Source organism: Sesamum indicum, linkage group LG8, assembly GCF_026168435.1.
Source record: "Sesamum indicum cultivar Baizhima isolate 11 linkage group LG8, ASM2616843v1, whole genome shotgun sequence".
NCBI classification, from domain to species: Eukaryota; Viridiplantae; Streptophyta; class Magnoliopsida; order Lamiales; family Pedaliaceae; genus Sesamum; species Sesamum indicum.
The window spans coordinates 2,609,839-2,631,042 of record NC_142664.1 but is presented as its reverse complement, the minus strand read 5'-3'; the positions used below and the strand labels follow the sequence as shown (position 1 = coordinate 2,631,042).

Below are 21,204 nucleotides of genomic sequence, written 5' to 3'. Positions count from 1 at the left end.
TATATTTGGAAACAACTAATCCAAATATATTATCAGTTTTCGCACAAAAACCAATAAAGCATTTCTACCTATTTCCAAATGTTGGAAATTGAAAATGAAATAAAAACACAACCAAACGGGCCCTAGGATTTTGGGACTACAAGTCTTGAACACGTAAAGCGTGGGACCAAAAGTGAGAATAACGCTATCTAGTGGGACCAAAAGTGATATTTTGCCGTTGACCAACATGGACCATACCAGCTGACTAACGGCATGTGCGTGTCACGTGCCGTTTCCGTCAGTTTTTAACGGTGTGGGACTAAAAGTGTTCAAAAATTAGGATTTTGGGACTATAAGTGTTGAGCACCTAAAGCGCGGGACCAAAAGTGAGAATGGCCCTATTTAGTGGGACCAAAAGTGAAATTTTGCCATATATTTGAGATAAACTTAGGCAAACACCCTTTATTATATCCTCTAATAATTGTGAAACAATCCAAGAAATTATCATAATGTTTGGATTCGTTTTCTGAGTATTTTGTTGTATTTTATGGAAATAGAGAGAAAAAAACAAAGATAAATAAGTGTGTGTTAGAGATAGTATCTATGTTTGAATTTGTTTTTGGAGATAATTTAAAATAAATATTATATATTTAATGTTGTGTTTTGGGAGACAAAAATTACTATTCATTGTCAAATCATGTCTTTGGAGATAATTTAAAATAAGTATTATATGTTTAATATTGTATTTTAGGAGACAAAAATTACTATTCATTGTCAAATCATGCCTTTTTTATATATATTTATGTATATATGTGTGTATATATATATATATATGTATGTTTTTATGCTAAAACAGTTAAAAACACCTAAATAAGGTGTTTTTGAATAATGGCAAACATTGAGTATATTTTGACTTGTCTCGAAAATATGTTGAAAATGAAAACAAACATAGTGTATGTGACTTTGCATTTAACATTTTAGGGCTCAACTGTCTAATGATGAAGGATCATACATTTTATAATTTCAGGCTTGAGCCTATGATGTAATGATGATGGGCATTGGGCTCAAACTTGTCCATGTGGCCCGACCCGAATTCGCTCGACCCAAGTAAAAGGTCCATCAATCAATTACCTAACCACATGCATCGACACTCACACAGAACTGCCGGATGACGACATCGTCCATCTCGTCAGCTTTCTTCCAAAAATAGTCCAAACAAATTCCAAAACCTCGAAATTCGAAGATATATATATAAATATAATGGAAGAATGAAGAGTGAGGTAAGCATAATCAGCCTACCGTGGAAACTGTAAAAAGTCTCTGGGGTGCGGCTGCCTTTTTGAGCCACTCAATCAATCAATCAAACTCCAACCCGCAATTTCATGATCCACATGTATATAAAAAAGGGGGCAAGAGCCAGAAGGGGCAGAGAGAATCGATATGGATCCGCCCCAGGCTCAGTCTATTGATGTTTCAAGCTCCAAGAGCCCTCCAATGGAGGACGAACAAGATAAAGTTGTTGATGAATGGTAATAAGCTACTCAAACTCCTCTATTTCTTTTCTCCGTTTTCATTTTCTGGAAAGATTTGAATTTGAGGTTTATGATGAAATGCAGTTGCTCTTGCTGGTATGACTGTACGGATGCCTGCTTTGACTACTTGTTCTGTAACCTCTGTTAGTTCTTCTCTCTGCTTTCCCCCCACACTTCTTCACTACTCAACTTAGATTTCTGTATTGTTTTCTTGTATTTTGCTTCGGTTTCTCCTCTGTTTTTAAATGATAAAAGGACTGTCTTTGGTTCTTCTGATCTATTATTTTATATATATATATATGTGTGTGTGTGTGTGTGCTCGTGCGCGCGCGCGTTTCTTGGGAAAGAGAAGTTAATAATTGAGTTGATGATCATTTAATTATGTGATTCTATGGTTGGCTTGAGAAGTATCTCGATTCTCGGGCTAGTAAAAAGATGATAATCTCTAGTTACGAAGTATATCTGAACAGGCAGATAGATTATGATGATGTACAGCAAAATCAATTATCTATCAGGCTGTGTTTACTTCAAGTGAGTGAGTCGGATATCTCCAGATACATTGAACATGTAAGCAGAGCAAGAATTCTTATGTTTTAAGTTTTATGAGAACGCGCCAACTGTGTTTACTGTACGAAAATTTACACAAAGTTTAAGAGTTGATGTGCAGAAAAATGACTGTTGGATACCTGGAATTCAATTCAAACAAGAATCTCTATGTATAGTAAGTTGGCAGTGCAATTGTTTGATTAGAGAGAAAACATTAATGGATTTGGACTTGATTTAGGGCCAGCCTCAGACCTTTATTCCTTTGAGATAAATTGTTAGTCAATACTTAGCGTCTCGTCTGATAGTCTTAGCTCTCGTTCCTCTGAAAGCTGTCTTGCGATTCGAATAAGCGCTTCTTCTTTGTCCCCTCTCCTTCAATTTCTTCAAATTCACCTGTTTCAAGGTTCACTCTCGATATCGGATTCTTTAGCAGTTGATTTGCAGTCTCAACAAGGGCTTCAAGATTCTCAGGAGTTGCAATGTCTAGTGAATACTTGTCTCCAGATAATGTATTGTCCTATGCGATGTATACAAATGTTAAGAATTTTAGTTATTCCCATGTAGCAATATTTCATAAATTTTTAGTGCTAAAATGCAACTTTAGTCGGGGTTCACACAACCTGGATACGGAGGTAATTGTTCTGGGTATGGAGGGATTGGAATAGGGTGGAAACATGTATGTCGACCATGTCGGAGCTTGCATCACCGAAAACATCGAGCAATGGTATGTTGCCTTTTTTGTACACCCATCCAAACAAGCCCCATCTGGCTGCTGTCTCTGCATTGTACTCGTGCGCTTGCTTGACTATGCCGGTACCCAGAGACAAGACCAGGATTTTACTGCTGTCTAGTGGATCCATTTGCACATACTCAGAGTCTCCAGCCAAGATTCCACTGGAAATGTGGGATATGGCTATCAGAGTCTGTGAAATTCAATCAACTTCAGTAAGTTCCAAGACTTCGCCACTTAAATTGTTGGATGAGAAGATCATGCACAGGTTTGTGAACTGTGAAACACATTTGACCTTTTCCTACCTATTTCTCTTTATTTACCTTGCTTATCTTATTTATTTGTACGACCATATAAGCTTTTCAAAACATTTTATAAAATGTCGAAAAATGTTTGATAAAATTTTTAGAGAATAAGCTTAGAAGATCCAAAAAAATAAGTTGGTAGGAACATATAAAAAAGTAAAGAATTCCCCAAATTATTTTTTTACGATTTTAACAAACTCTTTCAGTTCTAATTGTATTAATTACAGAATTGTCATTGCTAAATAAGATCCAGCATCTTATAAGCTCTCTCAAACCACTTTATAGTATGAGCTTATGTTTTAAATAAGTTTAGCCAAACACCCTTTCTTTGGCTCTGCCACAGATAAAAAGATAACTCTGCTTTTCGCTGCATCATGTAACTTACAGGATTATTGGCTGCAACCCCTCCATCAATGAGATCATAACTGGTGACTTTTCCTCCTTCATCAATGGTTTCAAAATAGTGTGCTGGGAGATATGTAGGTGCTGCAGAGGTGCCTATGCAGATATCAGATAGATTTGCGTTTCTGTAAGCCTTTTCCTTTGCCTGCCCCAAAATTTGAAGCAAATGAGCATTAATTTTTGCATCCACTTGGGGTAGAAGAATGCATATAGAAAAGATGCATACATCTGTAGTAGTGAAGATAACCGGTTGAAGCCGCTTGATATCAAAGGCCGGTATCACCAGATCTGTTAACGTCTCCTTTATCGTGAGCTCGCCTAGTTGTTCCCTTAGCAATGTCCTCAGATATCTCCCGTTGTACTTGGGACCAAACAAGTTCTTGAATGTCTTCAGCAAGTTATGGCGGCTTCATCACATGCAATACAATTAGTGACTTGTTCACAAAGTGAAATTTAGAAAAGAAAACGTAGTAGATTCAAAGCCCTTGTCAAAATATAAATAATAATTACTGAAAGGTTTATCTGTACCGATCTGACTTGACTTAATTGGTCACATAGCAAGTATACGTTTGCTTACCTTGTGATTGTCTTAATTTTACTTGGCGTCATGAATGCATGCGTTCACCCAGACTAGGTATGGAATAGTCGTGAGTAATATAATTGTGTATAATGGTTGTTGGTTTAAACATTTTCTTCATCGGTCAATCTTCCAACTTATGACAGATTTCTCCTACTTTCACGGTTGCTCAAGATAGATTTTTACTGGGATCGCTTTGAATGAAAATACAATAAAAGTCACTCATCAACTGTTTATACTGGAGTATCTATAAAACATTGCAAAAATTAGAATTAACCTGCAACCAGGAAACAGTCCAGGACAGTGCTGCAAATAGAAGTCAACAATGTCTTTCGCAGCATATATGGGGCGTTTTTCCTCATTGGGCGCAGTGATCATCGTGGCCAGCAAACCTCCAGTGCTGGTTCCAGCAACTATATCGAAGTAATCCGCGAGTCTTGATTCCGGTCCATCTCGTTCCTGGAAACATTGCATTTCCCAGTTTTCATTCATGAGAAACGATTCGAGTTTCTTGGCATTGGGTTAAGGTGGAGAATGGAGAAAAACCTGGAGCTTGGATTCAAGAAAGGCAAGAATTGTGGCAGGGATAATGCCCCTGATGCCTCCTCCATCGATGCTCAGCACAGTCACAATGCTCCCCTTTCTGGGACGGATTAGGAGCCATCTCACAAATCCACTTGTTTTCAACTATATTAAATGTTTTAATTGAATCGTTTTTCTCTTTTATAAATGGAGAACAAGTTCACATTGTCTGATTCTTTCCTTAAACACGAGGTGAATGTTTTGAGTTTGGGGACATGAATCATCATCTGAGATTGGTGTTGGAAACATGTTAGTGACTGGTGATTTGGATACCGTGCAAGAATTGTCTTTTTTATTCACTTCTGACTTGTTCAAGTTGAGATAGTTTGGTTTACAAGAGAATATTGATTTTCTACGAAGCTTGAACCGTCATGCAAAACGTGTTTATTCATCACCCCACACATACAATTAAGGGAGCCCTTATAATAACTGCCATCGGCGGACAAAAATGTGAATTATTCTAAATGCCTTTAATTATAAATACTTTTTTCTTTTATTAATAACTATTCTTTTTTATTAATTACTTCAATTAATAGTATCTTATTCATAGACATTTAAAGTTGATTTATTTTATTATTTTTATCTATTATGCACATGCATCGAGTGTGCTTCAATTGCTAGTATATATAAACGTAGCTAAGATGTGGTACTTACCAATTGGAAACAACCTTAACTCCTATCAAACTTAACAAAGCTTGTGGCATGCATGCACGTGCTGTTTCCATTATAAGCTTAACGGAATTAAAATCTACGACTAAAAGTTCAATTTTTTTAAAGTTATAGAATACAATATATGAGTTCAAAAGCAATGGGACCAAAATCATAAAAAGAATTAATTTGTAGGAGGTAAAATGTAATTTTAGCCATCAAATTCAAACACACTTGAAGTTGAAGTTGAGTTTTGTTTTATTAGGTCACAATTTTTACACAATTGTTGCTGTTCATGTGGTCCTTGGCTTCAAAAGCCTCTTGGAGCTAATTGCTGCATTCACAAGGCTTAGGTGTTAGGAAGTAAGAATCCTAAATCAAGCAATGCTTATTGATGTAGGCAAAAATTGTTTGGACAAGTCCTAAAATAGAAATATTAGACTTTGGGTATTTGGTTTTATTTTTAAAAGTTCATTTTCAGTTTTACATTATTTTCATATTTAAAAACTTGTTTGTTTAGCTCAATTCCGTTAAAAAGATCAATTCTAATGGAAATCTACAACCTAGATTCACTTTCTTATATACACTTTTAGGCCTCATTATTTCTTTTGTCTTTAGTTATGAGGAGGACATGATAAGACATGTTATCATATCATTTTTACCGAACAGTTCAATAAAGCATCTTCACCCAACTTGAAGTAATAAATCTTCTTCTGCCTTGAAAAGGAGGGAAGTCCCACAAAAGTTCCCGGCCGTTTGATTTTATTTTTAGTTTATAGTATTTTCAATAAGATGAAAATACTTTATTGATTTTTGTGCAAGAAATAGGATTGTATGTATTCAAACATAAATTTATAGATGTGAGAATTAAGAATTATATTAAGTTAAAAATGAGAAAATTAGGTTAGAAAATAAGAATCGTAGAAGAGTTTTCTCTGTGTTATGTCTGTATTATCATATTAAGCTTAACAGCCTAGAGTTACTAATTTTGTCCGCCACACGTAAATTGATATTGTTGATGCATTTTCAGATATGAAAAATCGTGATTAAAGTATTACAGTTTAGTAAAAATAGGGTTAAACAATCATCTCATCTAAAAATTTAAGTTAATAGAGAAAAAAAATATTTAATACTAATATCTTAATATGTCCCCTCACGTTGTAAAAAAATGGATGACAATGAGATTTCAGCCTAAGACTTCATTTGATTTTGATACCATATTCTAAAATTTTAACATATTAGAGAGAAAAAAATCATATAATACTAATACCTTAACATTAAATCAAGATCATAAGAATGAGACACAATCAGATCACCAAGCAATTCTACATGTGTACGTACCCCTAATCATTTGGGCTTAGGTGATTGAAGCAAAAATTGAAGTTTTATGAACAAGTTTGAAATTATGGTACGAGTCCCGTTATATATGTTGGTATTTATTTCATTTCTATTTGTGTATTTGTCACTTTATATGTGTTATTATAATTTACTTACAATTATATTATTGTATTGATTGAATTGAGAGTAATTTGTAATTTATTATTTGTCGTTTTTTATATAATGATGCATCGGTGGAATTGATAATACTTAAAAAAGAAAAAGGAAAAAAAAGATTTGGGCCCAAAATGTCAATTGGGCTGTAACCACAGACAAAAAAAGACAGCACGCGCATCACTGTTCGGACACCCCCCACTCAAAATTCATATCACCACGATTTAAGGTAGGTTGGTGGTTATTACTTGTCCTGGATTTAGACTACTTCTATGTTTGTTTTGGTCCATCTCAGATTTTCACTTTACTTTCTTTGCAGTTTTCCCCCAAATTTGACCTTCTGGTTGGAGGTGCCTCCACCACCCCCCAAACCCATCATTTTGATTTTCAATTCCAACATAATGGTGCTACACATCATTGCTCACCTCTTTCATCTCAAGTCAATGTCAAAAAGAGACGGTTTAGCAAGAGAAAAAGAGACGGTTTAGAGTCGGAAGATTCTTTAATTATATGGAGACTAGTGCCCAATTAAGGATCTTTCTATTGTTTTTTTTGTCTGAGAGAGACACACACACACACACACAATGTTATATTATAGTAATTCTCATCTCATTAGTCAACTTACGTACTAGTATTTTCTATTAGTATTTATATGAATTATGTAATATTTGTATTTAATTAATTGAAATTTGAATATGTATGTTGATGTGTATTCAGTCTTTTTCCTTTGGGGAGAGACATTGACACTTAATTCTATCTTATGCTCTAGCTACATTATTTAATTGTAGTCCCTAGTAAATAAGTTGACCAACAATTTGTTTAATTTTCACTCAATTAACATAAAAAATTATTATATCATTAAATCAATTTATCTTCAATTATGTATATAAATTATTAATCAATTAATAACTAATAACAATTTACCATACATTAGACAAAAAGTACATTCGAAGTTATATCTTACTAAGATCTATGTATTTTTTACTTGAACCGGGTTGTACCTGATTTGACCGACCCAAAAATTCAAATATCAAAATCGTCAGACATTCGAAGGCAGCCATGACTCCATACAGTCCCCCACACATAGGCACTCTGTAAATACTAGAGTTCCTAGCTCTTCGATTTCATTTTACTCAATTACCTGATCTAACTTTATCATCAGAGGATTTTAGTTTGGGGGTTATCCTCACAAGCTTAAATTATATTTTAGGAACCAATACAATTCGTGTTGAGAGCCTCGAGCGAACCCCACCTCCAGCCTGTACATCCGGTGGACTTTACTTCCAACTCGGACCGTTAAAGGGTCTGGTAACATATACGTACAACCTTAATTCCGATCATAATTGAAATCTTCAATTTATTTCATAACTTATTCTAATCATCCCAAGCAATCTCAAAATTATTAACTTGAATAAAATAAATCAGTAATTTATATATATATATATATATGTGTGTGTGTAGTCCACCGTATAAAGCTATCCCATATTTTCTAAACCTTCTAGAAAAGTATGATTTATTTTCAAAACCGCGGATTGACATCCACGACGAGATCTTAATCTTAAATATTATAAAAAATGGTTGTTATAACTAAGGAGAATAAAAGAATTGGCAAGTCAATTTAAGACTACATGCGGATGGAAATACGTTCCTAGGAAACAAAAGCTAAGGTTGCAAGCCAACTATAATTAATACAAATTTACATGTGATTTTCGTGCTTAATTTGAAAATAACGAAGAGATAGAGTCTAAAACAAATAACATAAAAACTGTACCGAGTTGATTTTACCTTTTTTGTTTTACATATTCCCCAAAATTTGACATAATTACAAATATCTTATCATTATTTGAAAAATTACAAGTATTCCCCTCATTTTAATATTCGTCTAAGAAGGAACTCATTCCGTTAAGTTTTTCATGTAATTTTTGTGGTGAACTGACAAAAATATACTTTTAGATTATGAATTATAACCTTATATATTTTTTTGAATTTTTCTAAAATATTTTTATGGATTAATACGCCTTATGAATCTTTAAATTACTCACCCTTAATTTTTTTTTTTTTATAGTTGTGTAAAAAAAATATCAAGTTCTAAGATAGTAATTTTCACATCACCATCTAAAAAATAATATAATAAATTAATTTTCAATTAAAAGAGTTATTTGTAATTTTTCGAATAATAAAAAAATATTGATAATCATATCAAAATCTTAAAGGAGCTAGGTAGCTATGCCTAGCTACCTAGCTAGGTCGGGTCAGACCTTCCAAGTGGTGGATTGAGGCTGTGGGCTTGAGCCTACAGAATTTGGTTATGGGCCAATTTTCCAACAAGATTGATGACCAAACGGGGAAATGCTGGGAGAGTTATAAAATATATATATATATATATATGTATATATAAGAGCGCGGCGAAATCTTTGCACTGCATCATATTTTTATCATTTATTTAAATTATTTGTTGATTTTTCTTTGAGATGTTGCGAGGGTGGTTTTGGTATCTCATGCAACCGTTATAGATAATAATTTTTAATTTCAATGGGTATTGAAAATTTCTAAAACAATAAGGTGATAATTTATAATTGTAACAAATTATAAGGGGGTATACATGCAATTTAAGTAATGTTAATTGATTAGAGAAGTGGGGATGTGCAGGTGGGGTGGTTGGTGAAGAGTGATGATGAAAGGGCAAAGTGAAAGAGAAAAAGGTTAGAAGGTAGAATTGATGGGTTTGCCACTTCCAAGTAGTTATTACAATTTGTAGAACATCATTATCACAATTAGGATGAATGGGTCGGAATTAAATACTAGGCCAAGGGGCATGTGCCTGTCTATTTCCCCACACCATCTCATAAATTTCAACCTGAATCCCACAATATATATATATATATATATAAAGTATTATATATCAATTTTTTTTTTAAAAAAAAATATATGTTTTCATTTTTCTTTCATTATTAATTGAATTAAAATTAAACAAGCTTTAATTATCAAGCCGAACACGAACTAAACCTGATCTTTTATGTATATTATATTGAGCTTTGAACATAGATACAATTTTATCGGACAAAAAAAATATACTCAAACTTGATGTATAATATTTAACGAGCAAAGTTTATATAAACTTTTAAATGTAACTCTGAAATCGAATATCGAGTTTTTTAGTTTATTTTTCCATTTCTAAAAATCAGATTAAAATTACCATGATCCCACTATTTTTCATTTTCTTATTCTTTTTTTTTTGGCATTTTCTGGCATTGGTAATTCTTTATTCCTCGTAAATTTTCTTGTCATGTTATATTAATATGAGTGTGTATTTCACAAAAATCCAGGCATAGATTGCTAAATTTATAAAGTAAGGTAGCAATTAATGATTAAGAAGCAGGAGGCAATATGCAGAAAGGGTCTTGTCCGAGGCAAAAATTGTCTTGGTTTGAGGAATCAAGAATCGGAAAACCATAGATTTTATTGCATGTGGATTTACAACCATTTTCAGATTTTTAAGGGGTCAATAACAATTTACTTCCCGTTATATTCAAAATGAAACATTATTTTTATGAAAAAATATAACAATTTATTCCTTTATACTTTTTAAAATAAAGCAATTTATCTTTCAGTATAAGGAGGTGAATTGATTCATTTTAAAAATCATAGAGGGGTAAATTATTGTATTTTAAAAAATATAGGGAGATAAATCGCTATTTATTTTTTTTTTATAATAGGATAATTTGCTCATTTACGATTTTACAAGGGGGTTGCTTGTATTTTTTCTAATTTTTAAGTACTAGTATATACTACTCCCACAACCTTAATAACCACCCATGAAAAAGGAAAGCTGAGGTTTCATTAGGCTGTTACCTAGAAATTAATACCTGCCTATAATTTACATTTTGAGAAATTGTATTAATATTTTCTGATATTAAATTTAATCAAATAAATATATTTTTATTTTTTGCAAAGCTATAAGTATGCACCATTAAAATTGTAGTTGTGATTTTATGTACACATTATTTTCTACACGAATGCTTCATGAGATATGTCACTCTAACATCCCCTAAAACAGTGTATTTGTAATTAAATAAAAATTAGTGGTATTTGTGTAATTAAGCTTAATTTTAGAAAATATCGATCTGATTTATCCTTAATTTTGTTAGATTCATTAAATAAAATAAAAAAAAATTGAGATGAACAATTGATTGATTTGATAAAATATGAAAACTAATTCAGATGTATTATAAATAGAAAAAAATTAATAAAATATCTGGACAAAGTCAAAACTATGAAATTTTGAAAGGAAGGGAAAGGGGTTAAAATTGATAATTATTTTTCATAAATTGTGCACATGGCTCTCATTATTATGGTTAATTGTCACAATTGATGATTGTAAGATTTTCTAAATTAGACCAAATAAAAATGCATTTATTTAAAAAATATTATATTTATCTAATCTTGAAAGAAAATGCATGTAAAAAATATGAACAATAATAGTGTCTTTCTTAAATTGCATTATACTATTAAAAAATAATATTTTTTTAATCAAATATTACAAATATTTTAGCCACCCTCGAGGGCCAACAACCATTGTATGGTCATGGTCAATGATTATTTGCTACGGTTATTTTATTATTAATATGTTGCATTTTTTGTAGTGATTGGAACCAGAGGCGTCAACTCGTATTATCACCCGACGTGCAGGTGTAAGTCTCATTTTTATGTGAGTTTATTATAATTTATTATTTAATAATTTTTAATTATATTGGCATATTAATTAAATTGATGCGTTACTCAATTTATTGAAATATTAATATCTAAAAAAAAGAATTCAACAGCAGACTACATTTTCAAAAAAGAAGAAAATTTCATTGGGAAAACTTGTACAGCAAACAAGCCTGGAAAAATTATTGTTGAGAAGTTATTGGCCAACTTTGTAGGAAACGTAAGCCTGGCAAATTAATAATGATACTATTGTCATTGTCTTAAAATGGATAGTATATGTACAGAACAAAAGACTGCCCCGGGCCCCTGCTGCATGGCGCATGCATCTTCTTCCTCTACACAGACCCCTACGTTACAAATTTACCTAATCCACCTACAAATAAAACCCGTTTTATATACGTTTAAGGGAGAATAGAAACAAAAGCGTCAATTGAGACACCAAAGTTTTTATTTTGCGGCTGATGTAAAAATGTCGGCTATAAATCGCTAATTTCATCCCACACTCTCTGCTTTCCATGTCCTTACACTGCTTTCCCAGTCAATTTTGACCGTAATTTATTCGTTCACATTTTTTTTAATTATTGTTTTTAAGTTTTAATCAAATTTTTTTTTTCCTTTTCTTTTTTTTGGGTGGGGGGGTGGGGGGGATTATTTTATTTAATTAGAGAAGCATGATTGAGATTGTGTTTGAATAGTTAAGATTTGGTGTGCAGCCCAATGTGAAGATTGCGTCTACACCAACCAAGGATGCATCAACTATTCATGCACATTAATGGAATAATAAATAAATAAACAAATAAAGATGAAGAGTTTAATTAAAAAAATATTATTGAAATTGAGAAAAATAATAGAATTTAGGAATATACATGTACATGATCTAGACCCAAACGCCCAAAAATCCTTAAGAGTCTTGATTGGTGGGGGGTTTCTATTCTTTTTTTTAAAGAAATATTTAATTTGTTGAACGATTTGATTAATGTTTTTTTTAACTATTATTGTGACGTAATGAATTTCTGTTAATTCTTTCTATATTAAATGTTGATTTTAAAATTAGTAGCTCGATGAGATATAAATTGTGAGGGTGATCAAAGTGCTAATTCAGATCAACAATGAAAAAGAAAAAAGTGATTTCAGCCAGAGAAACCCCCATGAGTCGAGTTTCGTGGTTGGGGGTGGGCCCCTTTGAGGTTACAAAACGTTGACGATGGTATGTAAAGTTTGCGTGGGGATGGTAGAAATATGAGAAAAGAGAAGAAAAAGAAAGAATAAAATAAATAAATAAAAGGAAAAAAAAAAACAATGGAAATAAACTCAGGTTGCTTGCATTTAATTCATTAGATGAGTGGTTTATTTAATAATATTGTTAAGTGGAGGGGAAGATAAATCAGGAAAGGTTACTTTATTTCAGCAAAGTACAAAGAAAATTTCAATACTTTTACTCATTCATTACCAAGAATTCGTTCATTTGGCCTTAAACTCAAAATCGGATCTATATTAGTAAATTATTTATTATTATTATAATAATCTTTATTAGATATAAAAAAAATAATTTCTTACACGATTCGTATGTATTTCCACCCTCAAATTAATTATATATTTATTTTAATAAAGATATATAACAAACACACGTCAAAAATGTCAAAACTATAGCTACGCTAGCGCGTGAAAAAGGGCAAAACGGGACCAACACCTACCTTCTAATTCTTTCCCACATAAAAGCAGGCACAAGCAGCTCGTGCATCACCTACTTTTACATTTTTAACCCCACATTTCAAACTCAAAAACCAGAAAATCCCCACCAATCATCGTTCAGTTTTCAGATATTGAACAAAAAAAAAAAAAAAATTAAAGGGATAATTATGCTGTTTTTTTTTTTCTTCTAAAATTTAATATAATTACCCGTAAAAAATTTCCTCTGTTTTTGGGATTATATCTAACACCCTCGAATTTCTTTATGGTTAACAAACAATTTTTTTATTAGTAAAAATTTATCAAATAATGTAAATGTGAAAAAGGAATCTCAACCGTTGGTTCCAAGAAATTCTTACAATGCAATATGAGGATAAAAAGAAAAAAAGTTGTATGAATGTTGAGTTTGAAATTGAATGCTGTGGATTGGTTGATTGGGAAGAGCAAAGACAAAATGGAATTGTGGATTCTTGCTTCCCTTTTGTTTGTGCCCAAACGTGTAAGACAAAGTCCACTTATGTTTATAGAATTATAACTTGTCTTATCCTTCCCACTCTCCACCGTCTTATCTATTTATTTATTTGCAAATTATTTTATCGTAAACTCCAAAAATGCTTAGATACCAAGTTATCAAGATTCTCATTTTTTTTTCAAATTATAGTTTTTATATTATTTTTATATTCTCAACGAAAAATTGCGCTCTAAATGGTTGAGCTTTTTTTTGATAAAAATCGTCCAAAATTTATGAGTTTTCTTAAAAATTGTAGAGCCCGTGGAAGTCTTGAACATAAGACTCCGGTTTATATGCAACGATATATCTGTGTTGTATTTTATATTTTCGTGAAATTTTGACCATTTGATATTTTTTGGTAAAATATCGAAGCGAATCACATCAAGATTATGAGTTGTGGATTTGATATAGTGTTCAAATTAAGACTAAAATTTATTTAGTTGTCATTGCATTGTAGTTTTAGGTTTTTAGTGAAAATGTCATGCTATTGATGCTGAATTTAAAAGATTTTTGCGAGAATGTATATTTATAATTATGCATATCAATTTATTAGAAGTATTGATCTTTACGCCAATTATTTTTTTTTTGAAAATAAAAAAATAAAAGATCTTAACAATCAAATAGCTTGATCAAGAATTTGCTCAATAACTCATCCCCAAATAAAAAAAATTCTCAACATAATAAAAATGAAATTATAGAGATCTCATCAAACGTGTGAATATTTGATTTATTTTATGTAAGTTTGAACATTTATTTTATATTATACGAGCTTATTATAATTTATTTTATTATTTTCTATTATAATGATGAATTGATATATAAGATGTATTGTATAATTTATTGAGATGTTGATTGCTTCTGTGATGAAAAAAAAAAAAAAAAAAAGGAAAACTTGTGATTTGTTGATCAAAATGAAGGCCACCATATATCCTGGCCACGTGGACTTCAACTGTACACCCTGGACCACCCGACCCTACATTAATTATCTTTAATTATATTTCCTACTTTTTCTTTAATCCAAAATTAAATTTACCTTTTCTTTTTGGGGAAATAATTTCTCCTTTAAATTTATATTAATGTTTTCTTGACTAAAGCACCCATCGTCGTATACTCTTTATCAGCTTCTCAACAGATCCCTTCCTCTCACATTCTCACTCACCAAATAAATATTCAAAGTGGAAAACCCTTTACAAATTGTGTTCAAATCTTTGAAGATTTTGGGGGTTCTTGATATAAAAACCTGATTTTGAGCTCTTGAAGGAGGAGAAGGATTGACAAAGGAGTAAAGAAAAGCTAGCATTTTCTTGTGAAATGGGAGTTTGTACTTCCAAACCCAGACCCTCTTCGGAGCACAATTTTCATTCATCAGAAGAAATTAAGCCCTCCGTTGTTCCTGGCCAGGACGAGGATAATCCTGTTGGGCTGAAGACTAATGGCGGAAATGCGAGAGATTCTGGTAATCTTGGGGAGAAGAAAAAGAATGAAGAGAATCACGAGGTAGGTAAGAAGTCCCCGTTTTTCCCGTTCTACAGCCCAAGCCCGGCTCATTATTTGTTCTCGAAGAAGTCTCCGGCGAGATCTCCGGCGCCTGGAAGCGGGACGCCGAGGAGATTTTTCAAGAAGCCGTTTCCGCCGCCGTCTCCGGCGAAGCACATCAAGGCGGTGCTCGCGCGGCGGCATGGCTCGGTGAAGCCCAATGAGGCGGCGATACCAGAGGGAAAGGAGGTGGCGGAGAAGACGGGATTGGATAAGAGTTTTGGGTTTTCCAAGAATTTTTATAGCAAGTATGAGCTGGGAGAGGAGGTGGGCAGGGGGCATTTTGGTTATACTTGTAAGGCGAAGTTCAAGAAGGGGGAGCTCAAGGGACAGGAGGTTGCTGTTAAAGTCATACCCAAAGCTAAGGTGTGGATTGTTTATCTATTTATTTATTTTTGACGGAGTTTATTGGTGATCTGATATTTTGGCTATGATGGGATTTTTCTTTTTGTTAGAGAGATCTGATCTATGTGGAACGTAGTTTAGTTTTGTTCTTGTTTTCATATTATCTAATTTGAGTGCTGTGTGCTTTTATCTGCAAGAATGAGTGCTCAATGGAATAGTGTATGTTTTACGGAGCTGGACGATTGTTGACATAATTTGGGCATTTGGATTAATTCTGAATTACTTCAGTGTATGATTTTGAGTTGAGGATATGGAGTTTGGCTTGGTGTTTTGCTCAAATGTTGGTTGACTAGGTATTGTTAGGCGGTCAAGGGCTTGGTATGGTTATTGCTGTGGTTGTACTTTCTGTTGCTGTCTGTTGTTCTAACAGGTGATATGTTGAACTATATTTGAGTTCGAGGTACTGCAGTTATGTGTGGTAATCGTCATGCATATCTCTTCACTCAGTATATCAAGTTAAGATGGGGTTGGGGGTTAAAGCTTGGTGAACTACTACGATATCTTTCTGCTATCTGTTCAATCTTCAAAGTCTTCTGATAGTTTAAATTTTACAATTGTGGGTGAAGGCTTTAACTGCAGTTATTAGATCATGTGAAACAAGAAAAATGGTTGGTGAAAGGAGTTGATATATTAGCAAAAGAGAAAAAACCCGAAATGGAAGGTGAGGAAGCTTGCAGGTGTCCTCTGTGGCTCTGCCCAAAAGCTGATTCATTGTGGAGGGGATTCCCGCGTGAAATACTAATAGATGGGAAGAGAAGATTGATGTGAACCTTTAGTCGATTGATCTGAGGAGGATCTTGGGTCTACTTTGAATTAGCCAAATTAGTTCACATCAAAGCCTACGTATACGTGATAACGGGCTAAGAGTGCTGCTTACAGTCAGTGAGCAATATGCAGGCACCTATTGTAGATTCCACAAACATCTCATGTGGAATATCTCATCAGTATGCATACTTATTCTGTAAGAAACCATCATCATAGTGGTAGATAATAGCAGTAATCTTATTTTAATTCTGAATCTTGAACGTGTCAAGAAATGACCTATGGTTTCATTAGTTTACAATAGATGTAGGATAAATGTCTGATGCTGTTTCTAAAAATGTGGAACAATTTTTATGGTGTTTCATCTATAATATGGTTTTCTAATCTTGACTATATTTCATTACTAGATGACCACCGCTATAGCTATTGAAGACGTGCGCAAGGAGGTGAAAATATTGAGAGCTTTGACAGGACATAACAATCTGATACAATTTTATGATGCCTATGAAGATCAGGACAATGTCTACATAGTGATGGAGTAAGTTTTGCCTGCTTTTTCTGTTAGTCCTCAATCATTTTCTTATTAATACGCTGCACTCAAGTCCCTTGGTTGCTAAATGCCTAAAAATTGTTATGACGTAAATTGCTTTGTGGTGTGTAAATTCTGAACAGCCACTTTAAAACAGTTCAATGTGACTTAATTTCTCAGGTTATGTGAAGGAGGCGAGCTTTTGGATAGAATACTGTCAAGGTACTTCTTTGGTTTTCAATATGGATATTTTTTAAATTAAGAAGGCAAAGACATTTTCGTTCGATCTGATAGCCCTTGGATGCTAATGCAACAAATCTTTCCAGCATCAGTAGTAAGATTAGTTGTGTCTTTGTTATAGGGGTGGGAAGTATACGGAAGAAGATGCAAAAACTGTGATGACACAAATACTGAACGTTGTTGCATTCTGCCATCTCCAAGGAGTGGTACATCGGGATCTCAAACCTGAGGTAGGAGCTTGTGGGATATTTCTTAATGTACAAAAGGTTTATTAATCTGGTTTATGGCTTTCAATAAAAGCCTTAGTATGTTATTTAGGTTCCTATTTTCCCTATAAAGGGAGTTGTTGTGTCATTTCTAGCATGAAAAGGGTGCTGTAATAATGATCATTTATTAAAAAATATAATGGGAGGTGCACATGCAGGGCCCCCACCCAACACACTCACTCTCGGGGGAGATGAACAGGGAGACTGAGTGGAAGATTCTTGCTTCTTGTTGCTTTGTGTTTTCTATTTTGTTGATTCCTCAAGCCAATGTGGATTTTATGTAGAATTACGTTTATTTTCTTATTTTGGATTTGAAACTGATACATGTGGTCCTGTTTAACCAACTCTTGTACTGGACCAGAATTTCTTGTTTACATCCAAAGAAGAAAACTCAACATTGAAGGCTATAGATTTTGGATTATCAGATTTTGTGAAACCAGGTATGTCCTGTTTGTTTCATTAAATCGTCTGTATATCTGTGCTCAAAATGGCTGTTGAAATGAGTAGAAGGATATTGGTTCATTTCTGCAGATGAAAGGCTTAATGACATTGTTGGTAGTGCATACTATGTGGCGCCTGAGGTTTTGCATAGGGCATACAGTACTGAGGCTGACGTTTGGAGTATTGGCGTAATAGCATACATACTATTATGCGGAAGCCGCCCATTTTGGGCTCGGACAGAATCTGGCATCTTTCGTGCCGTTGTAAAAGCTGAACCAACATATGAAGAACCACCTTGGCCAACTCTGTCTTCAGAGGCGAAAGACTTTGTCAAACGTCTGCTAAATAAGGATCCAAGGAAAAGAATGACTGCAGCTCAAGCCATGTGTGAGTGTCCAACTGCTAATTGAACAAGAAGAATTTGATTTTTGATTTTGGAATCAACTTATGGTTTTTCTGCTTTCAGGTCATCCATGGCTCAGAAATACCAATGATGTAAAAGTGCCATTGGACATATTAATATTTAAACTTATGAAAGCTTATATGCGTTCATCTCCCCTCCGGAAAGCTGCTTTACGGGTATGTACTGCTTATTTTCCATCATATGTTGATGTGTGTATAAGAAGAACGTGGAACAAGCCCCTTGTTGGGCATGTATTGTCTGATTGAACTTGGATCTACTATGGCGTTAATTCCTGGATGACCATTTCTTTTCTCCACTCAAAAGATAATGGATACCACCTGATTTTAATAAATAAGGAACACATGTGTGATATTATTACTCCATTAGTTTCTGCATCATTCTATGATTATAGTTTCTGTGGGGCTCATTTGGGTGCATGTGTAGACATACTTTGATAAGCAAATTCATGTCATGGACTCACCGAAGAGAATTTTGACATGCTTATGGTGGTCAAGAGCACTGTTTTACGACTTGGGTCAATCATTTTCATATCATGATAACAAGTTTGAATAGTTGCTAGCGGAGCTTATTGTGGCTCATTGGTTCAGGACGTGATGAAATGGTATAGAATTGGGTGCATGGCCAGTGTCCTTGTCTAGTAACATAGGTTGATCATCTATTTATAAAGGGAAGCATGCAAATGCATTTCTGTTTGCAGGCTCCTCCACCATGCACACGATGGATGAAAACACCCCTAATCTAATTGCTTGATGATTTAACTTTCAACTTTGTCTTGCTGTGAACTGTTGGTTTCCTGGTTCTACTTTTTTGTTCTAATTCTGTTCTTTGTTCTGTACAGGCTTTATCAAAAACTCTGACAGAGGACGAACTTTTCTACCTAAAGAAGCAGTTTGCACAATTGGAACCAAGCAAGAATGGGACGATTAGTTTAGATAACATTATATCGGTCAGTAGCTTGCAAAATGTTTTCATTTGTTCTTATATTTTTCCAATCAAGACTTGATCTCAAGTTCTGTTGTTTGGCCAGGCCTTGAAGAAAAATGCGACGGATGCCATGAACGAATCTCGCATTTACGATTTTCTTGCTTCGGTGTGCTTCTGATCACTGCATCTTGATTTCCTAATTGACTATGATTTGCTCTCTAGGAATCTTCTACTGCTAACTGATTGCTTTTCTGTTATGATAGCTTAATGCACTTCAATATAGAAGGATGGATTTTGAAGAATTCTGTGCTGCTGCTTCAAGTGTGTATCAGTTAGAAGCTCTTGATAGATGGGAACAGCATGCTCGCTGCGCCTATGAACTCTTTGACAAGGATGGCAACAGGACTATCATGATCGAGGAATTAGCTTCTGTAATACATTCTCCATCATTCCCTTGAAAACTCAAGATCAAAGAACCAAAAACTAATCTTACATTCTTTTGGTATATTTTTGTTAGGAACTCGGCCTTAGCCCTTCTATTCCTGTTCATGCCGTCCTCCATGACTGGATCAGACATACTGATGGGAAACTCAGTTTCCTTGGATTCGTCAAGTTATTGCATGGTGTTTCCAGCAGGTCTCTTGCAAAAGCTCATTGAAACAGAACACCACAAACCTCAGCACCCCCGATATTCCTGCATTTCCCTGATGATCGATATGTCATGAAGTATAAAGGGCTAATCAGAGGTGATACCAACTCATCGTTCCAAACCTAATTTACGAGTAAATTGCCTCATGCACCATGCAAGATGCATCAGCCCAAGGTTCTAAGGTCCATACAGCTATCTGGTTCAAGTTGCATTTACCTACCCTGTCGTTGGTTCGGAGAATCAGAGTTGGGACTTAGGCATTGATGCAGTTCTGACAAGGGATCAATGCAGTCAGTCGTGTGCCCATTGTAAAGCCGTAGGCTTATACTTAAGTTTTGTGTTCGACAGTTGCAGCTGAGAATGTTTCTGGGCTGGACATTCGTACCTCGTCTGCTGACATACAACGCTGACATAATCTTGTATCTTCCCCTGTTCCTCACCCTTTGTAATTTAGCGATTGTCGTTCTTTTGTGTAACGTTTCAATCTCTTGTCTCATGAAGTTGGAATAGAGCTGTTGTTGATTTGTCCATAGATAAAATATTCTTGCTTCACTAAGAAACATGGAACGCTGGGACATAACTGAGAAATTCCTCCAAGGCGACAATGGTGTTGTTGAATATTGTAATGGAGTTGAAGAATGTTGATAAATTCTTCCTCCGGAATCTTCCACTACAGCAGTTTGGGTTGAGTCTTTTTTTTATATTGCATATGCAATTTGATTTATATCTAATGGCTCCTCGTGCTCCATACACTATCAAGCTGCCGCAGCTAGGAGGTGACCATGTCATTGGCATATCAACACGGGACATCATCAGCTACCCATATCGTCCAGTCAGCAACAGTGCAACTTAAACACCAAGTCAAATCCATGTCATTAAGTCGGATCCACATCAGCAAACCATGTGGGCAACAATGTCCAGACAGCATAATCCATACATCAACATGGCACGGATTTGATTCAAGGCCAGCCGCGCCCGATGCCACATCATCACAAGGTGTCATGAACAGATCAGCAGCATCTGTGTGAGTAGGAACAGGTGCAGCATTTTTTCCGTTTATCCAAATCAATTAAAGGGTGAATGAATTCCGGTTTACCCCGCTCTACTTGTACTTTTATAGATGCGAAACTTATGTTTAGAATAGATGTTCCTTTTTATTGCATATAGTGAATAAAAATTTGACAATAAAACTAGAAGCATAAACTTTTTATATTATTTCAAGAATAACATTATTAGGACATAGTATTTCTCTATCAAGATCAAAATTATTTAATAGATCGGTAATGGTATAGATCTAATTTTATGTTTATAAAATTTACTGCAATA

General features: G+C 34.1%; 2 protein-coding genes and 1 long non-coding RNA gene across 3 annotated transcripts; 2 read left to right on the top strand and 1 right to left on the bottom strand.

Moving 5' to 3' along the window:
* Positions 1–1,124: 1,124 nt before the first annotated feature.
* LOC110012484 (uncharacterized) lies at positions 1,125–1,781 on the top strand. The gene is made up of 2 exons (XR_002287716.2): positions 1,125–1,508; positions 1,596–1,781. It is a non-coding gene; the product is annotated as an uncharacterized LOC110012484 (long non-coding RNA).
* A 551-nt stretch (positions 1,782–2,332) lies between these two features.
* LOC105167582 (patatin-like protein 2) lies at positions 2,333–5,378 on the bottom strand. The gene is given in 8 exon segments (XM_088883201.1): positions 2,333–2,418; positions 2,421–2,574; positions 2,678–2,980; positions 3,478–3,639; positions 3,721–3,901; positions 4,349–4,530; positions 4,618–4,747; positions 5,308–5,378. Coding segments are annotated over 8 exon segments (1,269 nt in total).
* A 9,415-nt stretch (positions 5,379–14,793) lies between these two features.
* Positions 14,794–20,602, top strand: LOC105167461 (CDPK-related kinase 5). The gene is made up of 11 exons (XM_011087201.3): positions 14,794–15,604; positions 16,813–16,943; positions 17,115–17,156; positions 17,296–17,404; positions 17,802–17,880; positions 17,972–18,268; positions 18,348–18,460; positions 19,144–19,251; positions 19,333–19,395; positions 19,493–19,660; positions 19,747–20,602. Exons 1-11 carry the CDS (start codon positions 15,014–15,016, stop codon positions 19,885–19,887), a joined length of 1,842 nt encoding a protein of 613 aa, XP_011085503.1. The 5' UTR covers positions 14,794–15,013; the 3' UTR covers positions 19,888–20,602.
* Positions 20,603–21,204: the final 602 nt, after the last annotated feature.

Coding starts and splice junctions, on each gene's coding strand:
- LOC105167461 (XM_011087201.3), top strand. CDS start 15,014: ATGGGAGTTTGTACTTCCAAACCCAGACCCTCTTCGGAGCACAATTTT. Junction 16,944..17,114: donor AATGTCTACATAGTGATGGA/GTAAGTTTTGCC, acceptor TTAATTTCTCAG/GTTATGTGAAGGAGGCGAGC. Junction 17,405..17,801: donor ATCGGGATCTCAAACCTGAG/GTAGGAGCTTGT, acceptor GTACTGGACCAG/AATTTCTTGTTTACATCCAA.